The following is a 25,121-nucleotide window of genomic DNA, read 5'->3' on the forward strand; positions in this document are numbered from 1 at the left end:
GCCTCTAGAGACCTCTGGGACAGAGGGAGCCCCAGCTGAAGCCGGGTGCAAAAGTCAGTTCGGTTTCGCTTTTGAAGGTGCAGAGGCAGGAGCAACTCTCTCTCTGCCTTTCTTTATAGGTAAGTCTTCAAACTAGTCCTGCAGTGATTACTACCAGTTTAAAATATTGTCAATTTTTTTTTTTACTTTACAATGATGTAATTTTACGTATGATCAACAGAGAATTTGGAGCCTGTTACTGTTATTTTGTTCCTTATGCATGTGGACCTCACCCTTGTGCTGAAGAAGACAAACAGATAAATTTTTGAACATATTCCTCCTACCTGCAGGTGCTTCCGTGCTTCTCTGAACACCATCCCTTTTAGTTAAAATCCCATGGAAAGGTATGTGTTTTCCTATGATGTAGTCCAGAATAGCAGTTCTAGCCTGTGACTTAACATTTTTCCTCTGCATGTTTATTGTCCAGAAAACTCTATAAACCAGTCTGGGGTCACCTGAGTTCCTCCAGACTCTCCAAGTCTGCCCAGAGCCTGAGCTGTGCCAAGGCAACTTCCTTCCAGTTAGGGAATTATACAGAGCTCTCTCTCCATGTATCTTTAAGGCATGATCTAGTGTTAACAGCTTGATTTAATCATTAACAAGAAATTGCAAAAGGATAAGCAGACTGCTGCAGATGACAATAAACAATTTGGCAGGCGGTGGGAAAGGACCAGCTGTGTCATCATATGTGAATCTCAAGGTGAGAGCCTGAGGCAAAGAAAACCTGAGTCCTGAAGCAGGTGAGCAGTACCTGGGAGTTGTTGCTGTTGATTTATTTAACTTGGTGCTGGGCTCCACTGCACGCTCCACATGTGCAATCTATTTTTCTGAGAAAAGGGATTTTGAATAACGCTTGAAAATATTCCTTTCCCCATTTCTGGTAACGCAAACTGTGAACTAGCAGGTGAAGGTCTGTGTCTCAGGGAAATCTAGGGAAGCGTGAACTATACAATGACTTGGATAAAAGGTTTTTTCAGTCAGTAGCTCAAGTAAAAGGACCTTTTAACTGAAAGATTAAAAAGAAACTAAAAAAGCTGTTCATCATGCTCTGCAGGAAACCTGTAGATTAGATTCTCAGGGATCTGACTCCAGCTCACAGACTTTTATGGGACTTTCAGCCCAGAAAGAAGAAAGGAAGATAGACAGGGTTTTTTCATGTACAGGCTCCTCAGTGTGGACCAGCTCAGTGGGCAGTGGAGGTTGTCTCTAAAAAGCCAGCAGGATTCCCTCATAGCAGGAAAAGAATATATTGCTGCATTACTTGGGTGAAATTGCGCTCTCCTTTTCTTAGAGTAGGCGGCTGATGGTAGGGTGCTTCCATTCTGCACCCTGCCCTCTCAGTATTACTACTGGCTGCTCTCATACACACTCTCAGGCCAGGAGTTGTGGACAGATTCTTGCACACCTTCTTTCGTACGCTTTCCCTTGTGTGCTCCGCTGATCCTTTGCATTTCTGCAAGTGACGTAATGATAGGGGCAGGATGGACAACAAGGCAGCCTGCCTCATCTACAAATGCATCTGTTTACATACCCCTCGTCTGTCCTTTATTGTTTTGGGTTTTTTTAATTCATGGAAGTGAAAAGTATCCTTTTTTATTCTGCTCTTCACTCACTTCACTCACTCATTTTACATCTGTCCAACGTGGTTATGCTCAAGACTCTGATCTTTCTAGAGATGTAATGCTTTCAAACCAGAAAGCACTGTCAGCATCTTGCTGAGTTCCAGTTTTCCAAAAAATGGCAGAGTTAGTGGGGGCTTAAAATATCTTAGCTCCCTTGAAGAGAATAGAGTCTTGAAAACTAAAGAGAATAGAGTCACTTGTTAATACACTCACTTGTATCTATCTATAATGCTATCAAATTAACTCAGCCTGGAGCACAGGTAGAGGTAGATCTTGGTAGCACTCAATTTTTATCAGCCTGCTTATTTTAGACAAGCCCAGTGTCTGAGCTGACATAGCCTCTAGTTTCTGTAACCATGTGGATAATGGAAAGCTATTTCACACAGGTTAATGAGATACAGATGTTCTATGAAATTTTGTTAGAATTTGCTTAGATTTTGGAGGTGAAAAAGAGGGAGGCTTTGGTGGGAAAAAATATTTCAAATATTTTGCTGGGATCTGGCGATTCTCTGGGATCAGATAGGATAATCAAATACTGTTTGTGTTTTCTGGGGAAATGAAGGAGGCCCAGTAACCTACCATTTCCCTTGCCCTGTTATTCTGGGAGAATCCTCTCTTTTGGAAACATTGCATCAGTTACATCTATCCACACTAAGTGCCCTGTTCATTTTTGTTTCTCATATAAGTACTCTTCTTTTTTTGTACTACATGGAATGAAATTAAAATAGGTTAATCAGTAACTAATTATTCCAGCAGAAGCTGTACAGTCTCTCGTGTTCCCAACTGTAAGTAATCTAAAACCTGTCTTTTGCTTTTATGTAGGTACTGATATACTCCATATTGCTGAGTCTTCCAGCAGCAAATGAAGACTATGTATCTGTTCCTCCTTTCCATTTTATATTTGCTTTTGAAAGCCACTGACACCAAAGAGGTTATATTTGGTCATAACAATTTCACAGAATATCAAGTGGGCAACATGAACCTGATTCTCTCTGTCCCACATGGTGGTTCAGTGGAACCCAAAGACATCCCTGATCGAGAGGCTGGCTGTTGGGATGGAAAGACATCCTCTTGTATTTTCTCTCATGAGTGTCCTTCTGGAAGTATTCAAAATTATAAGGAATGCAAAGTGTCTACCAACCAAGACAGGTATACTATAGAGGTGGCTCAGGCTCTTGCTGAAGAAATCAACAAAATTACTGAAGGCTTTTTCCCACATATCATTATAAACCACCTACAGAGGTTCAAGATGGATGCTAACAGGGAAAAGGAAGAAGCCTCCTTTGGAATTCCCCAAGCAGAGCAGGCCTGGGAGGAGTATATGGGATTTTTGACCACTGCAAAATCACAGATGACAGGGGGCCTGATTCTAGATATCCATGGACAAGCACATCCTGAACAGTGGATAGAACTAGGTTATACACTTTCAAAAAGTTCCCTTAACTTAGGCGTCTTTTCTGCATCATGTTCCTCAATTAGCCATCTGGCCAGTCAGCTAGTCAATGTGTCTTCTGTGACTTTGGTTGCAGGGAACAGAAGTTTGGGAAAATATATTGAAGGACAAAATAACACTTATGTTTGTGTGCCTTCTCCATCCAATCCTAGGCCAAATAATGGGAGCTATTATAGTGGTGGATACATAACAAAGATTTTTGGTTCCCGTAGTTCTGGCACTGTTGATGCCATTCAGCTTGAACTTCCTCAGTGGGTAAGGGCAGCTGAAGAACGTCCCAGATTTTGTAAAGCCCTAGCAAGGGCTGTAATGAAATTCTGGCAAACTAACTACTGCAGCCAGTACAAACATGAATTTCTGCCATGCTGAAAGAGAGTGTCTTGTTAAGATACCTTCTATAATACAGTAATGGTCTGTAACAACAGAACAACTGATACACCTGGAACATTTAAGCCTGCAATGTAGTTGTGGATGTTGGTGGAAAGAAACTAACCTGCAAAGCAATACATGTGTGCCAATGTCTCTACGTTGACACACAGAAAATCCACAGCTAATACCAACAAGTCCATTAGACACAACTTTGTACTAGATCCAGCATTGAAAAGACTGCTAGAAGATGAGTGGGTATATTTGGAAGTATCACTTGCCTGGTATGCTGTTCTGTGCTTATTTCTTTCCAATAGAATCCTCTGTTCTCTAGCACACAATAAACAACTATTCTTCTTCTAATGTATTCTGTGCAGTGCAGTGCCTTAGCAGATTCTCTGTTCAAACAAATGAAGTGTCTTTGCTTTTGTTGTGACATTTAAGAAAGACAATTGGATAATATCATTGTGTAAAATGTTTGGGGCTGGGACCAGTTTCCATTTGGTGTTTATAAAGCCCTAGGAGTTGGGACTCTTCAAGTAAACAGTAATGCTGAGCAATGACATGCAGTCTGAACTACTTCAGGTTCAGCTAACTTAATGAATCATGAAAAAAAAGTCTGAGAGCATTATAGCACTGTAATTTTGTCACAGTTTAAATAGCACAATAGTAAGATAGTAACAGGATGGAAGGCTGCTAACGATAACACATACATATCATGCTTTTTTGACAGTTTTCCTTACAGCATGGTTCCTTCCTGAGAGCTGGTCCATTGCTTTCCTTCAGCATAGAATTAAACTCTTGATTGTTACTGGGAATAGTATTGAATTACATTACATTCTGCACAGTGGAGAATATAGTGGCATGAATAGACATGAGTACAAATCAGCTCTTGGAAAACATGGGCAATTAATAAGGAAAACCAAAGGGAGCAGGCAGCAAGACTGAAAAGAGTAAAAATCAAATATTAAGAACCTATGAAATCCTAGCAGATTTTTGGTAAAAAGAAAAGAATGAGTAAATAGTCAGTTCTAAGTAAATTGACAGTTCTGAGGAAGTAAATAGTCAGTTAATAAACTGAAAAGAAGTGGGATATCTGCATCTTGCAACCACAGCAAAACACTTTAGTTCTAACTGTAAATAGGGACAATACCAAAGAGACATAAAACATAACACATAAGAGCACCAAAAGAAATGGGTAAGGAACAAACTGTTCATTTTTAATAATCTTTGAAGACTAGGAAATTTTCAGGTAACTAAGAGCTGATGTAGCTGTCTTTCAAAGGCAAATACAACTTAGGGAACTGCAGGGGTGTTACCTTTCATTTGCTAACTGCTAAATCATGGGGTGGATGAAGGGAACACAATTAGTAAATGGGAGATTACACTTTATCTGGTGCCACTTGGTTTGTCAGACACACTTCATTTTAGTTGCAATCACAAGGTTGGTTAATGTGGTAGGTTGACCCTGGCAGACACTAAGCGCCCACCCAGTTACTTGCTTACTTCTCCCAGTGGGACTGGGGAGAGACTTGGAAGAGCAAAAGTGAAAAAACTCATGGGTCGAAATAAAGAAGTTTAATAGGTGAAGCGAAGCTGCATTGCAAGCAAAGCAAAGGAAGGAATTCATCCTCTACTTCCCATAAGCAGGCAGACGTTTAGCCACTTCCTGGAAAGCAGGGCCTAAGTAAGCATAATGGTTACTTGGGATGACAAACACCATAACCATGAACATCTTGCTTTCCTCCTCCATTCCATGAGCTCTTATTGCAGAGCAAGACATTATATGGTATGGAATATCTCTGGGCGTTTCAGATCAGCTGTTGTGGCTGTGTCCCTTCCCAACTTCTTATGAACCTCCAGGCTACTCGCTGGGGGTGAGAAAAAAACACCTTGATGTTGTGCAGGCACTGCTTAGCAATAGCCAAAACTCTGGTGTATTATCAACATTTTTTGGTCACGGATACAGAACACAGCACCATACAGGCTGCTATGAAGAAAATTAAGTTCATTCCAGCCAGACCCAGTGCAGTTGATAATTTTTTAAATATAATCCCACAAGATATTTTGCTAAAAAAAAAGCAGTATTACTCCAAAATCTATCATAGCCCTATAACAAGTTGAAGACAGTTAATCATTGCAAGTCATTGTATATCCAGCTCATCAGAAGACAGTCTTACCAAGAAGGCCAGCAGATCAAACATTGTTCATTACTGGTAATAAAGAAAAAATACTATTTCCCCCCAAATAGTATGTAATAATGGCAGTAGTTACACGGATTATCCTAAATACTCACTAAGGTGACACACTTTACAGGGATTTGTATCTTTAGCCAGACAAAGGATGATAGAATATGTATTCTGTGACCTATGTCATGTTGTGACACTGTCCTGGAATGCTGAAGTGCCAGGAAGGATTCAGGGAATTGTAACAGATAATTAATTGAATATGAGCTCAGCATGCACTTTTCTGGCTTAGAGGATGAACATGCTCTTTGAAAGCATAAGCAAGGAACTAACAGGCAGAAACAGCAGGGCATATTAACTCCTTGTGGCTTTTCTGATGCTTGTAAGATGGAGTTCTGAGGCAGACACTGAAAAAAAAAAAGATACCACTGTCATGGAAAGAGATAAAAAGGCTACAGAAATATGCCTTGGAGTGAGAGACTCATAAAGATCAAATTACAGTTAACTTTGCTATCAAAAGGAATTGGAAGGCTGATAGAACCTGAGTAAAGGAGAACACCATTTGTGTTTTTCTTCTGCCTTCAAAACAGCTCACAGAGTGTGAGGTGTAATTTCTCTGTATCACGCTCCCCTAAGTTTCTGTTTCATAGGGACTTTAGGGGAGAACAGAACCAGAGGCCCTGGGGAGCATCTGCAGGGATACTGGAGCTAGACCTGTTCGGGACCTGTTGGAGCTGACAGGGTTTGTTAGTTCAGACCAATTGCCATGTTAGTGTAACACACTACTTCCAGACCTGAGCTGGCTCCTGAAGCTGCAGTGCACGGCCCCTCAGCTAAACTGCCCAGCCTGCTCCTTACTCGCAGCTCAGACAAGCTGACTGAATCATGCAGAGCAGACTTTGACTTCTTTGATTAAGAAGAATAATCTCTGGAAAGGATTTTTAATATCTGATGAAGCTTAATCTGGCAGAAAAAAGGCAGCATAATATCCAATATATGAAAGTCCAAACCGGACAAATTTGGAGCAGAGGAAACTTGTGGTTTTGACGTGGAGAATAACTGGCAACAAATGTACATTAACAACCCTAGGATGCTCCCTTCAACTGGAAACCAAAATAGTAACAGAAACAGTCATTTGGCCGCAGAAGGTATTCATGATGGATTTTCTGGCTTGTGCCACTCAGAAGGTTAGACTGGATGATACAGCCAATCTCCTTTGGCACTAAAATCCATTAAGTTTTCTGTCAGAGTGTCAAATCAATTCTACCTATTTCTGATTGTTGAAGCTCCGGCAGCATCTTCCCTAAGGAAGCAGCTGTCTAATCTGAGATCTCAGGCAAGTGAGTTTTCTTTTATGTAATGTACACTACAGTGGTCCTGGTTAAGATCTTTGTCTCAGGGCCATAATGAATTTTTAAATGTTGAACGGGCTATCCATTGATTTCAACAGGAATGATAAACCCAAGATAAACCTTCTTCTTTTGCCATGTGCTTTCCCAAGCAGAAGGGCAGCTCATTACGCAGCACAGGATGAAAGATGCTGTTCAATATACTATTCTTACTTGTGCTAGCTAAAGATTTCAATTTCCTATTTAGATGAAAACAGAGAATAAAGCATAAGAAGAGCAAAGCTTTCTGACATTACTGTGCCATGGAAGAAGAAAAGGGACAAACCTATGTTTTGGTTTCTTAAATGTTGGCAAGGAGATCAGTTTACAACAGTTGCCAGTTCTCTTCCAGTGCTATCAAAAGGTTCAGTTTGAGATTAAGGGTTCAGGGTCCAATCACAAAAATAGAGAAGATGTTAAGTAGGTTTTAGTGCATCCCAGAAGGGAATAGTTTAAGACTTTCAATTAATGCAAAATCCACCAGAACAACATCGTTACTAGCCTCCCATTAAGTAAACAGCCACTGGCAACTGCTGAAAAGGAGTATGAATAAATTTTACAATTTACAAGCTGAGTAAATTTTACAAATTTTGGTCTTGTTTACAACAGTTCAGTGTGAGGAGTTCATATTGAATCACAATAATGATAAAATAATGCTGTTATGTTTTCACCTTCATTACACCCTGAATCATACATTGACCTTCCTTTAAACACATCTACCGTGCCCTAGGCTTGGTTTGTACTATATAGTAGAAATGATTAAAATAATTGGGGTCAATAGAATTGACCTGTAGTGTTTTTTACTGTTTTAAATCTGCATAGCTAAGATTTAAATTGGTGCAACAAGGGATCGGGATTTTGCCCATAAACCTGAACTGACAGGCAGTAAATTGATCAGAAAACCTAATTTAAAAAAATCTTATCAAAACAGATTTTCCATACTGTGACATTTTAGTGCATTTCTAAAACAAAGTAGCATAAACCAGAAGGAATCTGAGCTGCTGAAAATGATTTTTTGGGTAATACGTCCATTTAATTCCGTTAGTAATTCTGGTCAAGGCTTCTTCTGAACAAACAAAAATATTGGCACTAAAAGGCATTAGAATGATAATTCTGAAGACTTGTCCACATTGCGTTAACAAAACAATTGCAAGGAGCTTTGCTTGGGTTTTGCTTTTTCTGTTTCTGTAATTATGTTTAATTAATATAAAGTTAGCTCAGCTGAACATAGTGCAGAGTTAAACATGGCATGTTCTATGATGCTGTGACCTAAATCCATGTATCTGTAAATCAGGCTGTTTCTCATCATTTGAACCTAGTTCTTGACCTTACTTCTGTCTCATCTCCACATGATAAACAAGGAAATAATATTTCTGGAAGAAGACATTTGACTAGGATACTGTGGCTACCTATGGAACATCCCATCAATTCTTTGCCTATCCAAGGACACCACAGCTGCTGAAACATGAGATAAAGGTTAGAGCAGTACCTCTGGAATAACATTTCTTGTTCTTCAGAGAAGTCTGTATGGCTAGCAGAACTTCTGCAGATTTATGGTTCTGAATCTTTAAGCAGTTAATCATAGTAACTTGCTTTTCCTTCTTGACCATTAAAAAAGTGGAGTGAGATGGGCTTTTCTGTGAGAGTCTTGTTATAATCATACACTGGCTTTATTAGAATTTATTCTCTGCATGAAGGAATGAAATAGAAGTAAAGATTTGATTTCTATATGCTCTACTTCATAATGAAATGGATTTAAATATAATAGAAAAAAGCAGAAAAAAACCCAATTGAAATAAGGAACCTGCCAATCAACTTCCCTGAAGATGGATGCTATGTTTATTTGTCTTGACCCTATTCTCCGCTGAAACCCGTCTCCATTGTCCATCCAGTGGGACTGGACGTCTCAGCTTTCTTCCACTGAAGACCTTTGAAAAATAAATTGCAAAATTTCAAGAACTTTTCAGGTGAACAAACTACTGTGATAGCATTTGTAAAAAAAAATTATTTGTTGTGCATGTAGCTCACAGAAAAAGTCTGATCTCATTTTATTGTAAATCCATTTCAGTGCCATTGACTTCAGTTTAGTTGCTCCTAACTTGCCAAGGCACAAGACTCCTGTATTTTATTTTCTTCTTGTGGAAGAAAACAAAACATAGGTTTCCCAGGCACATTAATGGTCAGAAGAATAGCATATTTGCTGACGCTTTGAATGGTGTGCTCCCGAGTTTTCTGAGATATTCCATAATGCTGCATGCACAAACATTAAGTCATATATATTTGAATGCAGAGTGCCCTATTCATCCCACCTAACTAGCCATCTGGATGTTAGGAGTCTCATTTAAGCTAGTTCTCTAGGTACCCGCTATAGAGTGAGATCAGCACCTCTGCTAGGGTTGGTTCTTTCCATCCGATGATAGGTGGGATAGACGAGGCTGTGGACATTCTGGTCTTTCTCCATACAACCTAGGAAGCCTTGCTAGACAGCTTGCAATAAATCAAATCAATAGTACGCGTAAAACAGTATTAACTTACAATAGCCAAAGCTTTGTGTGGATAGGAATCAATAGTTTCTGGGCTGTCTAAAAGAGTCAAGTTTCAGCAAAATGTTAATGACATGAGGTTGAACAGGAGAAGTAAATGTCTGGAATACTCACTTTGAGGCATGTTCTCTTCATCTGGCTTCCCAAACTTCCACCAAATGGAGAATGGAGTTGGATAGGTAGTAATGCAAATCAAAAAGCAGACAGTTAACAATGGAATGTCAGAGTACATGATTGTAATAATTTACTAGTGTTAATGGCTTCTGCTGTATGAATGCCACTGCAAAAGGTAGAAAAGAAAACGCTTGTGCTTACCTCATATATAGGAAGAAACCCAAATACTGCACCAGCCTCTCTGTTTCCAGACTCAAAAGTTTCCAAAGGTTGTCTGTGGATCTGACCAAGGGAAGCCAAAGTCAGTGCATTACTAGCTGAAGACAAAAGGTAATGAAGACATTACTTCTGTTATTGAATTGCATGGTAACATTCATGTTATCTGAGGAAAGGTATATCATTACTATGTGGAGACGTTATGGTTTATGCACAGGTTTTCTTTTTACCTTTGAACTTTTTTTTTTTAAATTAGGAGGGATCATTCTTCTGCTATAGAAAATGCATAACCAGCAAAATTCCAGCTTCCCAAGGGACACAAAATCAAGACAGTTAACAGCAAAATGCTTTTTATCACCTAAGATAACGCTACTTTTAAACACTTGCTTAGTTCTCTCACCTATTAACACCTTGGATAAGCTCAATAAAGGAATAATTTTCAGGGTACCTGTCAGGTTTGGTGGATGCATACTATCAGAGCACAGTGAAAGTCTAGCCAAGGGGTAATGGAGTAAGAACTCCCTCCCAGACCATTGCTTCATCACAGGGCTGTTAGTCTGGCTATTTTCCAAATGCAACAAAAGATTTTATTAATTCCCATGACTTTTAAGGGCTAAGCCAAGTAACAATGGAGGGGCTCCACCATTTTTCAGTTAAGAGTTGTAGAAAGTATTCATAATGATATCTAAATTAACTCAGAACTCCTGTTTCTGACTTCATGGGGAGCCTGAAAGAACTATTGTGTATAACCAGAGATTCACTGTTCTAGTATTTTCATACTTCCTTCAAGTGACCTTTAGGATTTATGTTTGGAGTGTGTGAAAATTCTAGCGTTTTTAATAATGTCAAAGCAAACAAGTTAATTAGTGTGTGCTTCCTTCTAAACTGGCATTTGGAAATGTGAAATAATACGAACAAAAACCAGAGAGGTTTCTTCGATCCCTCCATTTATGCATTTTTTTGTTCTAGCTTGTCCATTGAATAAGAAGGATATGGAGGGTTATTAATGGCTATTTTCTAAATGAGAAATACAATTACATTTCCTATATGTTGCACAGAACAGAAACAAATTTGTCATATATATTAGCTACCTTTGGAGAAGCCAGAGCTTTGAAAAACTTGAAGTCCTGAATTATGTCCACATGTTCAGGCTTTTTTAAAACTGAAGGTGATCTGATCAGTGACTTCCACCTGTACATACAAGACAGAAAAATGATGCTCTTATCAAAATGGCAATTTTGAATGCAACATTGTTAGGTGGCTCCAAATAAAATTATTTTAAAGGATAATTATTCCATATATCTTCAAAATATAATTTATATTAGGGCCTTTACAGGTGTCATGAAGAACTTCACTAGCAATTTGTCAACCTAGATACTGGCTTGTCATCTTTAGGAGGCTGGAAATGTTAATATAAAAAACAGTAGTTACCACAACTGTGTGCTAACTTGCTCTCTGATAATGGCTTTTCAGCATTTCTGTCAGTCCTGACTACAATTCCTCTATGCCACTTTCACAACAAAGGTTTCCTCTGGTCATATATCTGGTTTCCAAAGTTAATCACAAGAAGATACGGTAGAGAGTGGAGTGTCTGTTAGTGTAGATTAACACAGTTTCATTTATAATCAGAAAAATTAAATCAGAGAACAAAAGCTAAGGAATTATAAACTACAGAGAGAAACTGAGACCTATATGGGTCTCATATTTTTCTATATGGGTCTATCTACCTGCTGATATTTCTCAATAGATCACCTGAGACACTTGTTTAAACTGTAAGCACCTATGCTATTCAGCTGGGTTTGTACCTTACAGGTATATGCACATTTGGGTAATATCTGTTTATAACTTGACTTGTTAGATGAAATTTTAAAATATTATCTTAGTGACTTATATGACAGCTATCCAATAAGCGAATTGTAGTAGCATCATGAAGATAACTGATTTGACCCAAGAGAAGCTCCTATATCCTGTCAAGAACAAAGCCTAGCATTCCTAAGTAACACAGCCTTTTGGATGATGGTTGACTAGCTATCCAATACGCTATTAGGCACAGTTAATCCAGAGGAATCAAGTTACTCTTAAAGTGAGAGCACACAGACTATACAGAATGATAATACTGAAACTTTCTATTGTGCAGTGTGTGGCTGCTTTTTTTTTTTTCAGTTCTCTGCACAGTTAAGTTCTCATTTGCTTCCTGTCTGTTTAATTAATGTGTTTTAAATGTATGCTAGCCATTCTCCTTTACTGAAATATTTGAAGGGTCCTCAAAAAGCAGTCACAGTTTGACGCAGGCATGTAATTTATGCAGTTTCTTTAAGGTTAGCTGGCCTAATTATAGTATCTTTGATTCCAGAGGGTTCAAACTAGTTGCTGACTATTCAAAAGGACCACAGGGAGAATTTTTTTTTGTCCTTCAAACACAGCCAAGTACTTCTCTTTATTGATGAGTTACCGTTCTGACTTCAGTGGGAATATTCACATTAGTGAGAACTCTGTGTAGTAGCAAGTGTTAGCAGGATACCGACCTAAATGGGGTAACAGTAAAGCACCTTAGAGATTTCCCATTGTCCAAAAGCGCTTTGGTTAACATAAAAGGCAGCCTAAAAATGCACATGGTATATGAAACCTTATCACTAAAGCATCCATGAGTTTTCAAGCCCTGAAATAATTTTTCCCAGATTTGGACTGCTTTGTTACTAAAGGCCACGTGCATGTTGCCTCCAAAGATTCCTGCTTCAGTATTGATGTTCATTTGGTCAACCCACTAATTAATGAACCAGGACTGGAAATATGACTTCAGCTGGAGGGCCAAGGCTCTCTGGCTTGACTTATAACTATTCACATTAAGCTTTTTCAATAAATGTTTTGGGATCCCAGAAGTATATCAGCTTCTGGAACTGGAAGGGAAACAGGCTGCTAACCTGAACAGTGTATATACCATACAGGCTCTAATTAAGCTAAAATCTGAGACGATTATGTAGTCATCACTATTGCTGAATTCAGATTCTGAACACCACCTAATCCTGACTGTCACCTAGTCATAACAGTTAATATATTTATCCATGCTGTGTAAAAATATTTTTAAAAAGGATTTTTCCAAATAACCTCTAGGAAATACTAATATTTTTTTCTGACCTCCAGGTGAAAGCTACTTTTTAAGTATAATTTCAGAACTGTTCCCCCAGTCATACAGGTATGTAAACGCATGAGATCTTACTTGTCCCTGTCCAGCATCAGAGGGTATTCAGACTTCTTTTTCTTTTCCATATGCTTGCTTTCCTCTTTAATTATAGTAGGGAAGTTATTAACATCACAAGGCAAAATCAACCGACTGATATCTGATAATTCAAACTTCCTGGCTTGTCCGAAGTAACCAAGATAGTATCCATTCATGGCATGCCAGAGCCTACAGACATAGTAGAAGCAGTGCCAAAGGACAGAAAGGAAAAATGGATACTTTTAGAAGTGTAACAAAAGTGACAAAATATCTGTCCACGTTATCAAGTTTGTGGAGGTATTCCAGAGTTCAGTATGATAGTCATAAAAGAAGTCAATGATATTGAAGTTCACTGTTTATAATGTAAGTAACTCGAGAGTTAAAAAATCTCAGAAGGATGTTGTAAAAATCAGAAAACAAACAAACAGTTCATCTTCATAAATGTGAATCTGAGGAGTAAAGGCACCAATATCCTGAATTGCTCCTATAGTAAGGTGCTGCCACCAATTCAGGATCTAAACAAAATTTCCTTGTTCATTCCCCCAAAAACCCAAAAGAAATCACTTCAAATGTATTTGTTAGCCAAGAAGAAATTAGTTGTCTATATTCAGACTGCAATGGTATAATTGCATAAGCATTGGTTAGATGCAATGCTTAGCACCCATGTTAATTTAACAAGTACTGAAAGCTAAAATAGAACTAGAAAAGAGGTCATTTCTAAAGTGATGGGGCCATTACCTATGCGTTCAAGATCACCTTGCTGAAAGAAAATGACACTCTGAAAAAGGTCTTGACTTCCTGAGCAGTATTACATTAAAAAATTAGTTCTTTCAGGTGCAGAACAGAAAATGCACCCAATGTTGTATTTTATTTAAGTTCTAGCCTATATACAAGTCCATCAAGAAGAGGAACTTTGGAGATAGTTCAACTGATTGCCATAGCAATAAGAAGTATTAGTCATTTTTGTACCTGACTGAACCATCAGTAGATGCTGTCACTACCACATCTTTCTCCTCTTCATGAAATAAGTCAACCACTTCAGTAGAGTGTGCCCTCCAGCAGAGCTCCTCCTTTATTTGCTGGGGGAAAAAAAGAACATAACCACATTTCAGGCAGTTCTGTATGCCACCAGGTTGCAAGCTTAGTGGATTTATCAGCATGGCTTTCTGAAAATTAAGAGGTGAAAAAGTAATCCCTCCATGAAACAGCCTGCAAATGACATAGAAAGACCGCTCAGGGGACATGGATAAATTAATTTTAATGTAGTCTCTTGGAACACAATGGAATAGTGCTAACAGCGTTTTACTTATGTTTTTCTTGTTTTTCACAGCATCAAGTTATTATTTCAAGCAAAAGACGTGACCTTTATGTTCAGGAAACATTTTTAGTCCCTGTAGAACTCTGAATCCATTTTTCTCTATTTGTCTTATCTCAGTATACTGTTCAAGTTAAGAAAATCTGTCAGATTTTTCCTTACATTTTTACTATTTTGTGGATCTTCTAAGAATGAGGCAATGCACCAGCGCATAATATGTCCCTCTGTTTAAGAAAGGAAAAAGCGAAACATCAATAAATTTCATATAGAGCTACACGATCACTAGTTGCTGCCATATGCTCTTGGTAAACACTGGGCAGAATGAAGCAAAGATTACAGGTCGGTGAAAGTTATTTTAAGGTGAACGTCACTATCTCGTTGTCAAGCACAAAGCAGAATATAATGGACCATTCATTAAAATGCAAAGAAATATATATACTCTTTGTGAGCAATTTGTCATTAACTGTGTAGGTTTGAAATGGAAAGAACGCAAAGTTTTTTCTTTAAATGACATGAATAAAAAATAAGAATCATCTTGTCAAGACAGTTATCTATTGCACAAACTAGGTATGAGAGCTTCCTGCGGAAAACTGTTTTTCAGTCATGGTGAAATGGATAAAGTTTGATTAATTGCATACATAATGAAAGCTTAATGTTTTACAACCTTTTAGTGCACTCACGTGAAACTAGAATCAAAGAACCATTTCCCTTAGGACCCACAACTGTTCAGTTTCCTGCCTAGGCACCCTCTTTCCTGCTGACATTGCCTTTTATCTCTCATTACTACTACTAGATAGGGGAACCTTTTGTGTAATTTCAGCCTTCATACTAGTCACATCTGGTTTCTGGGGCTGTGCATTTGCAAGCAAGCAAGGAGGATGACAGAGAAGTTGACCTTTTCCTAACAAGGGAAAATCTGTAATGAGAACAAGAAGTTGGTAGTAGCACTGCAGATAGAAGGGTGCGGAAAGCATGAAAAGCAAATACACATCGGCACAAACACAAAAGGACAAAGGGAGAGTATCAGATGAATAGGTTACAGGCTGGATACTTTTCCACAACTAATTAAAATCCTGTTCAGTGCATGCTGCCTTCCTGAACTCATTTACTGATTTGAATCAATGAGGAGTGGAAACTCCTCTTCATTTTCAGCATTAATGTCAAACTACTGCTCAGTTTTGAAACAAATGGGCAAAAAAACCTTGCTCCATCCAACTTCTGACAGCAAAAGAGCAGGAAGCTGGCAGGAAGCAGTTCTAGTAGGTACTTTTTAGAAGAAAAGTGACACATTAAAGGACAAAAATCTCATATGACAGATGCAGAAGAGGAAAATTAACAGAATGATTCTAAAGGTTTAGAGGAGAATCAGACACCAGATAGATAAACTCTTGGACTTTCTGCCAAATGAAAGCCAGATTTGGTGTGAAATTAACAGTCTAACAATGATCCACTAGCACAGACCACAAGTACTTTCTTTCCTTATATAGCAGTGTACTGCTGAAGCCATTACTGTGCACTCCACAACAGTGTCTGAATCACGGCTCTTGGTACAACCACAGTTGCAGTTTTTTTATTTAGTTTTATTACCCTGGATATGAAATCTTTGCTTGTTCTTAGCAGTAATCTTTGACCTTGCTATTAATACAGTAATTCAGATGAAAAATATATGCAGAGCTTGTGAATAAAGAAAATTGTAATGTCTTTTGTGAAAACAATTCTACTGATAATGCTATTAATGTAATGCTAAGCTTTAATCTACCATCCTCTCATACCAGAAAATACCTTTTAAAATTATTTAATTATGGCTTTGATGGAAAAAGTCCACCAGCATTTGGACCTTCGTTGCCATGTTTCTGTCACATCTACAGCATGCTGTTTTTTGGTCCTGCAAAGTGTCCTGAACAGAATGACTAACATGTTTACTCACCCTTACTGCCTGCCAAAAGCATTTTAGTGGAGACATCTGTACATAGTGCTGTCAGAGGAACTGAAGGATATTTTGAAAATGGCAAAAGTTCTTTCAGTAAGTTTCCCTACAATAAATAAATAAACATATATTTCACTTTATAATACCTACATGAAAAAAAAATAAATCAGTGCATCAGAAGTTGAGTGCCATTGATTTGATCTGTTCAGCATTACTCAGTTCATATCTATTCAGAAAGCAGCTAAAAAAGTATTTTCCTAATCTACTGAATGATCAAGATAGCTGGGATGTATTGCTCTGGATTCCCATCTCTTCTACATCAAAAGAACAAGCTATTTCCCTCTTCAAGCAATTCATAGTTTATATGTACATACCCCTACTATACCACTTCTCTCTCATTTGCTGTGAAATATCATCAGTATGCATCTCATTTGCTACCCGAATGTCTTTTCTTGCTGCAAATTGGCCCATGATGTCTCCTTCACCAACTTGTTATATTTTTCAAGCAACCATCAATAGACTTTCTCCCTTACGGTCTCTTCAAGTTTGGGAGGAGGTGAGGGAGAAAGTCTTGCAGATAAGGAGAATCTTGGCTGTGTGATACATGTAATGATGATGACAATCATGTCAGTGATGGTATCACCATCATCTGAACTTGCGTATTCCTACAGGAATCTAAGCACACTAATGTATCAGCAGTGAAGACAACAAAATCCAACAAAGTCCACAACTACTGTACCTGGGGACATTTACCATCATATTCTATTTTTGCATAAAACATCTGCAGAGCTACCTTATCATCTTTCTGAAGAATTCTCCCTATGACTTGCCTTTGCTGACATTCCTGTTTAAGCCTTATATGGCTGACATACTGTGATCACTGTCTGCCACAATGGCCAATATTACCTCACCATATCATGGTACTCCCCCTTCTTTCTGTATTTACTTTTTATCTGTTGCTTAGAGTAACGTGCTTTATGGAATAGAGTCTCATAGGTCTGAGGTGATATGACAACTAAGCCATTGGTATTCTGTTGCATGACTGGCTTTACAAGCTGATTATAGGTGTAGACACTATGTGTCAGGATACTGTTGTCTCCTAATTTGTAGCCCTACTAGTGCTAGCCAGCTTGTGCAATGTTCCAGACATATTTCTCTTCTTCTGAGAGCAGAACCCTTGCCTATCATCCTTTCTTAAAAGGTAAGTAATGTGGATGAAAAATTAACCTCTAGACTTCCATGTAACTTTACCATCAGTTTTTGTTATAATTATTTCAAATCATGTTCCTTAATTTTCCACTTGCCATTACTCTCTGCTACAGTTATTAAAGCAGAACTAATTTGTGTCATGGAAGAAACTATTAACCAAAAAATGCAATAAAATATCTGCTGCCGCAATCGCTAGTTAAAAAGCAAGTTTTTAAAGTTTCCAGAGATTAGTAGAATTGCCTTCTCAAGGGTACAGTCCCATCCCAAAGACATTCAGATAGTTACCTGGATACTACATAGGCAGATACAGCCATTTTCATGAGCAGAAGCCAGTACTGGTGAGTGTCCTGCCACATCTTTGGATAACTGTACATTCATCTTCAAGTATTGGATATTCTTATGCTTAGCTGTGTCTTCTGCTTTGGAACACAAATCATCATACATTTCCTCAACAACTTTTAGTACTGCTTTTGAATGCACAGAAATTACATAACATAGCATAAGAAAAAAAGTAATTTGAAAATAAACACCATCATCAAGATGGTGTTACTCTGAAAACATTACAGCTATGGATAAAAGACAACTGAAAAGAAATTAGAACAACCTTCATGATCTTATCTAAACCAGCCAGAACTATTGCTCCATGTTGTGGTGGATCCTTATTTATATGCTCTTATATATAAAGTACAGCAAAAGATTTTACAGAAACTGCAAGCACCAGTGAGAGTGGAGGAGTGCAAGACAGTGGTCATCAGGACAGCTGAGAGGCAGTTCTGCAGCCTCTGCAGGAAGCTTCTAAAGATTACTATAAACTCAGCAATGAACTAAATGACACTTAACAATTTTGGAATCATACATTTCCATAGTTACTTATTCAGTTCAAACCTTTTGCTAAATGCAAGGTGGTGGTCACAGAGAACCTTTTTTGAGTTCCTGCTGTGAATTCCGCAGAGGTGGAGATGCTGTGGTGGGGGGGGGGGGTAGGTCCCAAGAAGGTCCTCAGTGAAATGGACATTCAGTGGATGCAGGACCTAACATGAGTGTCTCTCGTTGAGCAGCTACAAGGCTTAGCGATATTCTGATTTCAGGGCATGTTTTCTTTGCAAAATAAATTCAGCTTGAATCCACGTTTCAAATGATCAAATTTATTGTAATTGGGAAATTCTGCTTTCCAGCAGAGGATGTATAAAGGATTGTGAAGAATCTAGAGGATTTACTTCTTGCAAATTCACTGACTCCATTTGCACAGCTTTAACTCTTAAGCACTTGGCTCTCTGCTGTTTCTGTTATTTTAGGTTATCTACTACAGGGAAGATCTTTCCTTCTGAAATTCCATCTGCTCTTGAAGATTTTGTCTGTGAGGCCATTCACTCCTACTTGACTCAAGTTGGCTCTTGCTCTATAATTTCAATAATTCATTGCTCAAATATGTATGCAGAAGAGAAGTGTGTATAATTGACATTCTTAAATTCTGAAAGGTCTTCAGCATCACTTCTATTTAGAAAAATCAGCAATTAAGCCCTTGCATATCCTGCATCCTGGCCTGGCTTTTGGGAAATAAATGCAAATCAGGGCTGAGCAAAAGACGTGGAGGTGTCATCCACACACCAATGGTATCCCAATTAATCTAAACACAGTTTGCAAAACAAACTAACAAACTCAATTTCTGTAGTAACCTGGGCAGAACTCATGCATCAACAACAAAGAGAATGAAAAACAACATCTTTCCATACCTGTTGTTATTTGAATATTAATTTCATCCCTTTTCATATTTTCCTAAAAGCAAGGAATAAAACATAACAAAATTAGAAAACAGAAGTTGGGTGTAACTACAGCACAGTTTTCTAATTGGAATTATTTTAAGAACTTAATTTTTTTTACATTGAAGGATTCAAATATTCCCCCAGTTTCCATTCAGTCTGGGACAGCACTGAGTGAAAACAAGAAATATTTAATCTGAAGAGAATCAAAATCACAGATGAACAAATCCCAAATGAAATTAATTGAAATTCAGGAGCACACTAAAGGTAAATTTGTCTGAATGGTATTAATTTCTTAGGACAAGCAAAGTCGATCACTTACAGTCATGTGAATACAACCTAGATCTCTTCCTTATAGAGTTTAATTCAGAACATGCATATAGGCTTGTTACTGCCTTGAACAAAGATGAAAAAAACTGCATAAACAGCAATAACATTTACTCACATCTTCATCTTCAGTATGAGAATTGTCATAGTCTTTCATTTGCGCCTTACTATATAGGCTTCTGAGGATCCACAAGGCTGACAGTAGTCCGTATACTGGCCTCAAAAATTGCCAAGTCAAATAAGGCAGGAAAAACTAAGCAGTGATGAGTATTTGAGGTATCTTAGAAGAGGAAAGACCACTTCAATCTCATCTCACCTATTTTTCTGTAAGGCTTGGTGTGTTGGGCTTATGAGGATCTTATTAAGTGCTGCAAACGTCTGTTCATTTTGTTATTCTAACGACTGCATAGCACAAGATGTGTATATTTTAGTTTGTGGATGACAGTTAGGCCTGTATCTACTTGGGAATCCATGAAAGTGCCATGCTCTGGTGAACCAAATGCTGGAAAGAATTGGAGAGGTAGCGGTTTTTTCCTCTTTTTGGCTACTTGCTATTTGTTGCTTTGCAGATATGGCATGTTCTTCTGGCATAAAAGGACAAAAAGTGTCACAAAAATCATAATGCTATCCTTAGCAAAAAGTTCACAGATTGAGACACTGGCATCTTGATGATAAATTAAAAAAAAGTCATCATGCTGTCGTTTGAAAGCAATGTATCTAAGCAAGTGTGGCTGCAATGTAGACGCGGTTCCACTTTTATTCAAGTACTTCATGACTGTCTATTTTACCTTCCCCATTGAGTTCTTCTATAACCCCATTTGAAAGTCAGAATTGCTAGTGATAAGCATCTGTCAAACACTTTGATAGTCAGCTATTACATGTATCACAGAGCCGGCTGCCTGACAGAATGTATTCTTAATTCCCCACCTCATTCAGCTTACGTGAACAAAGTTCATTTCTCTGTAACTGATCCTTGGTTTTGTGCGTGGCTTTATGGAGGGATTTTAGTAAGCTACAGGATTTTAAAACCAAAACCAAAATGAAACCAGAAATTTGTTTTGAATGCTACCAGATCCACGAAGCCACGATACCTACCTTACATAGGTTCAAAGAACTGCTCTTGTGCTCCGGAATGACCCTAATACCACGCCTCATGGTAGCAGTAGTAGAGGGCAGGGAACTAATTTTCCTGTGTGAAAGAAATTATTGAAGATCCCTGACATTCTTGTAGATACTGTTTGCTATCTGGAAATCAACATCATCCAGTGTAATAAAGCATAATAAAATAGTGCCTGAATTGATTAGACTTATTAGACTAAGGGTTGTCAGTGTTTTAGAAATTTATCCAAGTGACTAGGCAATATTTACATATTACACAGCCAGCCTTTCCTGTCAGGAGTTTTGAGCAAATTAAATACATAGCAAACCAAAATTAACAGTGGTGTTCATTCTCAAGAAGTGAAGGGGAAAAAGTCAATGCCAATGGCTTGTTCTCTTTCATTTTACACAGTACTTTGCTCTGCAAGTGATTTTCAACTAATTACAGAAACTTATTTTCAATCTTTTAAGATAATGCTCAGAAACAGGATTCTGTGGAAGAATCTCAGGAAAAAAATTTGGATGTGGCCTTCAATATTTGTGTTTCTGAGTCAAGACAAGTTCTGACTGCGCTAATGAGAGGTTCTTGCCACATAACTTACACCAGTGTCACAACTGCTCTGTTTTTGACAAGAGTATCTGAATAACTGGGTTAATGTAAAACCCACATAGAATGTGTGCAGCTAGGGTAGCCCACTTAGAATAATAGAATCATAGAATAGTTTGGGTTGGAAGGGACCTTTAAAGGTCATCTAGTCCAACCCCTCTGCAATGAGGAGGGACATCTTCAACTACATCAGGCTGCTCAGAGCCCCATCCAACCTGACCTTGAATGTTTCCAGGGATGGGGCATCTACCACCTCTCTGGGCAACCTGTTCCAGTGTTTCACCACCCTCATAGTAAAGAATTTCTTCTTTATATCTAAGTCTAAATCTACCCTCTTTTAGTTTAAAACCATTACTCCTTGTCCTGCAACAGGACCTGCTAAAAAGTTTGTCCCCATCTTTCCTGTAGGCCCCCTTTAAGTACTGGAAGGCTGCTATAAGGTCTCACTGGAGCCTTCTCTTCTCCAGGCTGAACAACCCCAACTCTCTCAGCCTTTCCTTATAGGAGAGGTGCTCCAGCCCTCTGATCTTTTTTGTGGCCCTCCTCTAGAACTGCTCCAACAGGTCCGTGTATTTCCTATGCTGAGGACTCCAGAACTGGACGCAGTACTCCAGATGGGGTCTCACCAGAGTGGAGTAGAGGGGCAGAATCACCGCCCTTAACTTACTGGCTATGCTTCTTTTGATGCAGCCCAGGATACGGTTGGCTTTCTGAGCTGCAAGCACACATGGTTGGCTTATGTCCAGCTTTTCATCCACCAGTACCCCAAAGTTCTTCTTGGCAGGGCTGCTCTCAATCCCTTCATCCCCCAGCCTGTATTGATACTGGGGGTTGCCCCGACCCAGGTGCAGGACCCTGCACTTGGCTTGGTTGAACCTCATGAGGTTTACATGGGCCTGTTTCTTGAGCTTGTCCAGGTCCCCCTGGATGGCATTCTTTCCCTCAGGCATATCAACCACACCACTCAGCTTGGTGTCGTCCACAAACTTGCTGAGGGTGTACGCCATCCCATTGTCTATGTCATTGATGAAGATACTGAACAGTACTGGTCCCAGTGTAGACCCCTGAGGGACATTACTTGTCACCGATCTCCACCTGGACATTGAGCTGTTGACCACTACCCTATGGATGCGATTATCCAACCAATTCCTCATCCACTGAACAGTTCACCCATTAAATCTATATCTCTCCAATTTAGAGAGAAGGATGTTGTGGGGGACTGTGCCAAAGGTCTTTCAGAATTCCAGATAGATAACATTCATAGCTCTTCCGTTTTCCACTCATGTAGTCAATCCATCATAGAAGGCCACTAGATTGGTCAGGCAGGACTTGCCCCTGGCGAAGCAATGCTGGCTGTCTCAAATCACCTCCCTGTCCCCCAAGTGCCTTAGCATAGCTTCTAGGAGGATCTGTTCCAAGATCTTCCCAGGCACAGAGGTGAGGCTGATAGGTTGGTAGTTCCCTGGGTCCTCCTTTTTACCCTTTTTAAAAATGGGTGCAATGTTTCCCTTCTTCCAGTCACTGGGGACTTCACCTGACTGACATGGCTTTTCAAATATCATGGAGAGTGTTTTGGTAACTATATCAGCCATTCCCTCAGGACTCTGGGATGCATCCCGTCAGGACCCATAGACTTACATATGTTCAGGTTCCTCAGGTGGTTATGAACCTGATCTTCTCTTATAGTGGGAGGAACTTGGCTCCAATAGTCCCTGCATTGTGGCCCATCCACTTGAGAGGTGTGGGGAGAGAGGTTCCCAGTGAAGACTGAGGCAAAAATGTTGTTGAGTACCTCAGCTTTCTCCTTGCCCATTGTTACCAACTTGGCAGTCTTGCTCATAAGAGGGGAATGGTATGCTTTCTTTGACCTTCCTTTTCTGGTTGACATACCTGTAGAAGCCCTTATTATTCTTTGTGTCCCTCGACAAGTTCAGCTCCAACTGTGCCTTTGCCTTCCTGACCCCATCCCTACACAACTGGGCAGCCTCCCTATGCTCTTCCCAGGATACCTGTCCCTGCTTCCACTGCCTGCGCATCTCTTTCATGCCCTTTAGTTTGACCAGGAGGTGTCGACTCAGTCATGCCGGTCTCTTGCCCTCCTTTCCTGATTTCTTACACCTGGGAATCAAGAGCTCTTGCTTGGAGCTTCTTGCTTGGAAACTGTCCTTAAAGATCTGCCAGCTCTGTTCTGCTCCCTTGTCTCTGAGGGCAGTTTCCCAGGGGGTCCTATAGTCTGACTCCTTGAAGAGCTGGAATTTTGCTTTCCTAAAATTCAGGGTCCTGACTTTAGTCTTCACCTGACTCATATACCTCAGGACTGCAAACTCCATCATTGCATGATCACTGCAGCCCAGGCTGCCTCCAGTCTTGATGTCACCAATTAGCTCACTTGCCATTGGTGACCATCAGGTCCAGTATTGCATCTCCTGTGGTGGGGCTGTCTATTACCTGGCTTAAGAAGTTATACCTTCGATGCACTCCAGGAGTCTCCTGGGTTGCCTACAGCTTGCCATGCTACTTTTCCAGCAGACGTTGGGGTGGTTGAAGTCCCCCAGCAGGACAAGAGCCTGCGAGCACAATGCCTCCTGTAGCTGAAATAAGAAGGCTTCGTCAATGGGCTTCCCTTGATCAGGCAGCCTGTAGTAGACACTCTTCACACTCTATCCATTTCTTGATGTAGAGGGCAACACCTCCGGCCCTCCTTCCTCACCTGGCCCCTCTGAACATCCCGTAGCCATTGATAGGCACACTCCAGTCATGGGATTTATCTCACCAGGTTTCAGTTATAGCAACCAGGTTGTAGCTTTCTAGTAGCATGGTGGCTTCCAGATCCTCCTGTTCGTTGTCCATGCTGTGTGCATTGGTGTAGAGGCACTTCAGCTGGGCTGTTGGCCGTGTCACGTTCTTAGAGAAACATCCATTAATTCCTTTGGGGTATTTCACTGCTGTATCTCTCTTGGCTGCAATTACATTAGGAGTCCCTGTCTCATGTCTGTGAGAATAAGTGTGCTGCAGTGTAGCCAACACGTCTCAGAGCAACAGGCTGCGGGCCCTCTCTAGCACCCCGTCCTTCTAACTGTTGCCTGTTGTCCCACAGCTTGTCACTGGCAAGCCTGATATTGCCCCCCTCCGCACTCAAGCGCACTTGAATTTGAACAGATGGCCATGACTTTGTAATTTTTCAGTGTTTGATGTTACAGACTTGCTAGCATTCTTAACGCATTGTGTGTGCGTATGTGATCACAGTCAAATATATCCAGGTACCTTCCCAATATATATAAAACATCCTAAGCCTATATTATTCAAAGTCACTGTAGGATCCTCCTGCTTAAGAATAATCAGAACTTTTCTTGATTTAAAAAAAAAAATCTATTTGTGAATTGTAATCACATCTTTAATTTATCTAGGATTTCTTAAATTAATCGTTAAGCTTTTATGTCAAAAAGCAAATTTATGTTCAATTAAGTGGCACTGGTACATTTAGGTGTGTAGTAAATGCATAAGCTACTTGAAGGTTTTAAAGCAACGTAAGTCCATAAACCATCTTTATGATTCAGGAGGGCAAAAAAGCTGCCTAATTGCTTAAGACCTTAGAGCCGCATAAGTATTTAAACCATACTGAGTCCTTTTGGCTACCATTGCCTTTGCATATCCTTTGGAAGACAAGCACTTCTGATGTTATGTATACGTGCAATGCCTTTCTCTCAGCATGAGCATATTTGGCTAAAATTCTG

The 25,121-nt window shown here is 39.4% G+C and overlaps 2 protein-coding genes across 14 annotated transcripts in view; one reads left to right on the top strand and one right to left on the bottom strand.

Annotated features, from left to right (window-relative positions):
- The window catches only part of OPN3 (opsin 3), a 120,131-nt gene continuing 95,010 nt past the window's right edge, over window positions 1–25,121 (top strand). For 4 of the 13 annotated variants that reach the window (XR_008465510.1, XM_054195728.1, XM_054195731.1 and 1 more), the window contains exons 1-4: window positions 1–119; window positions 221–8,530; window positions 9,924–10,041; window positions 13,069–17,587. The gene's annotated coding sequence lies outside the window, so the exon portion shown is untranslated. Of the gene's footprint in view, window positions 120–220; window positions 8,531–9,923; window positions 10,042–13,068; window positions 17,588–25,121 lie in introns of those variants that run through there. The other 9 variants (XM_054195737.1, XM_054195732.1, XM_054195736.1 and 6 more) reach the window with 6 other exon arrangements.
- Window positions 8,909–25,121, bottom strand: part of WDR64 (WD repeat domain 64) — a 75,939-nt gene continuing 59,726 nt past the window's right edge. The window contains exons 19-29 of the mRNA XM_054195742.1: window positions 20,778–20,871; window positions 19,329–19,371; window positions 17,881–18,011; window positions 16,387–16,492; window positions 14,622–14,683; window positions 14,114–14,223; window positions 13,145–13,333; window positions 11,019–11,118; window positions 9,913–9,993; window positions 9,712–9,745; window positions 8,909–8,982 (exon numbers count right to left, since the gene is read on the bottom strand). Coding sequence (XP_054051717.1) covers window positions 8,909–8,982; window positions 9,712–9,745; window positions 9,913–9,993; window positions 11,019–11,118; window positions 13,145–13,333; window positions 14,114–14,223; window positions 14,622–14,683; window positions 16,387–16,492; window positions 17,881–18,011; window positions 19,329–19,371; window positions 20,778–20,871 — 1,024 coding nt within the window. The remainder of the gene's footprint in view (window positions 8,983–9,711; window positions 9,746–9,912; window positions 9,994–11,018; window positions 11,119–13,144; window positions 13,334–14,113; window positions 14,224–14,621; window positions 14,684–16,386; window positions 16,493–17,880; window positions 18,012–19,328; window positions 19,372–20,777; window positions 20,872–25,121) is intronic.

This window comes from Rissa tridactyla, chromosome 3 (assembly GCF_028500815.1).
Source record: "Rissa tridactyla isolate bRisTri1 chromosome 3, bRisTri1.patW.cur.20221130, whole genome shotgun sequence".
NCBI lineage: Eukaryota > Metazoa > Chordata > Aves > Charadriiformes > Laridae > Rissa > Rissa tridactyla.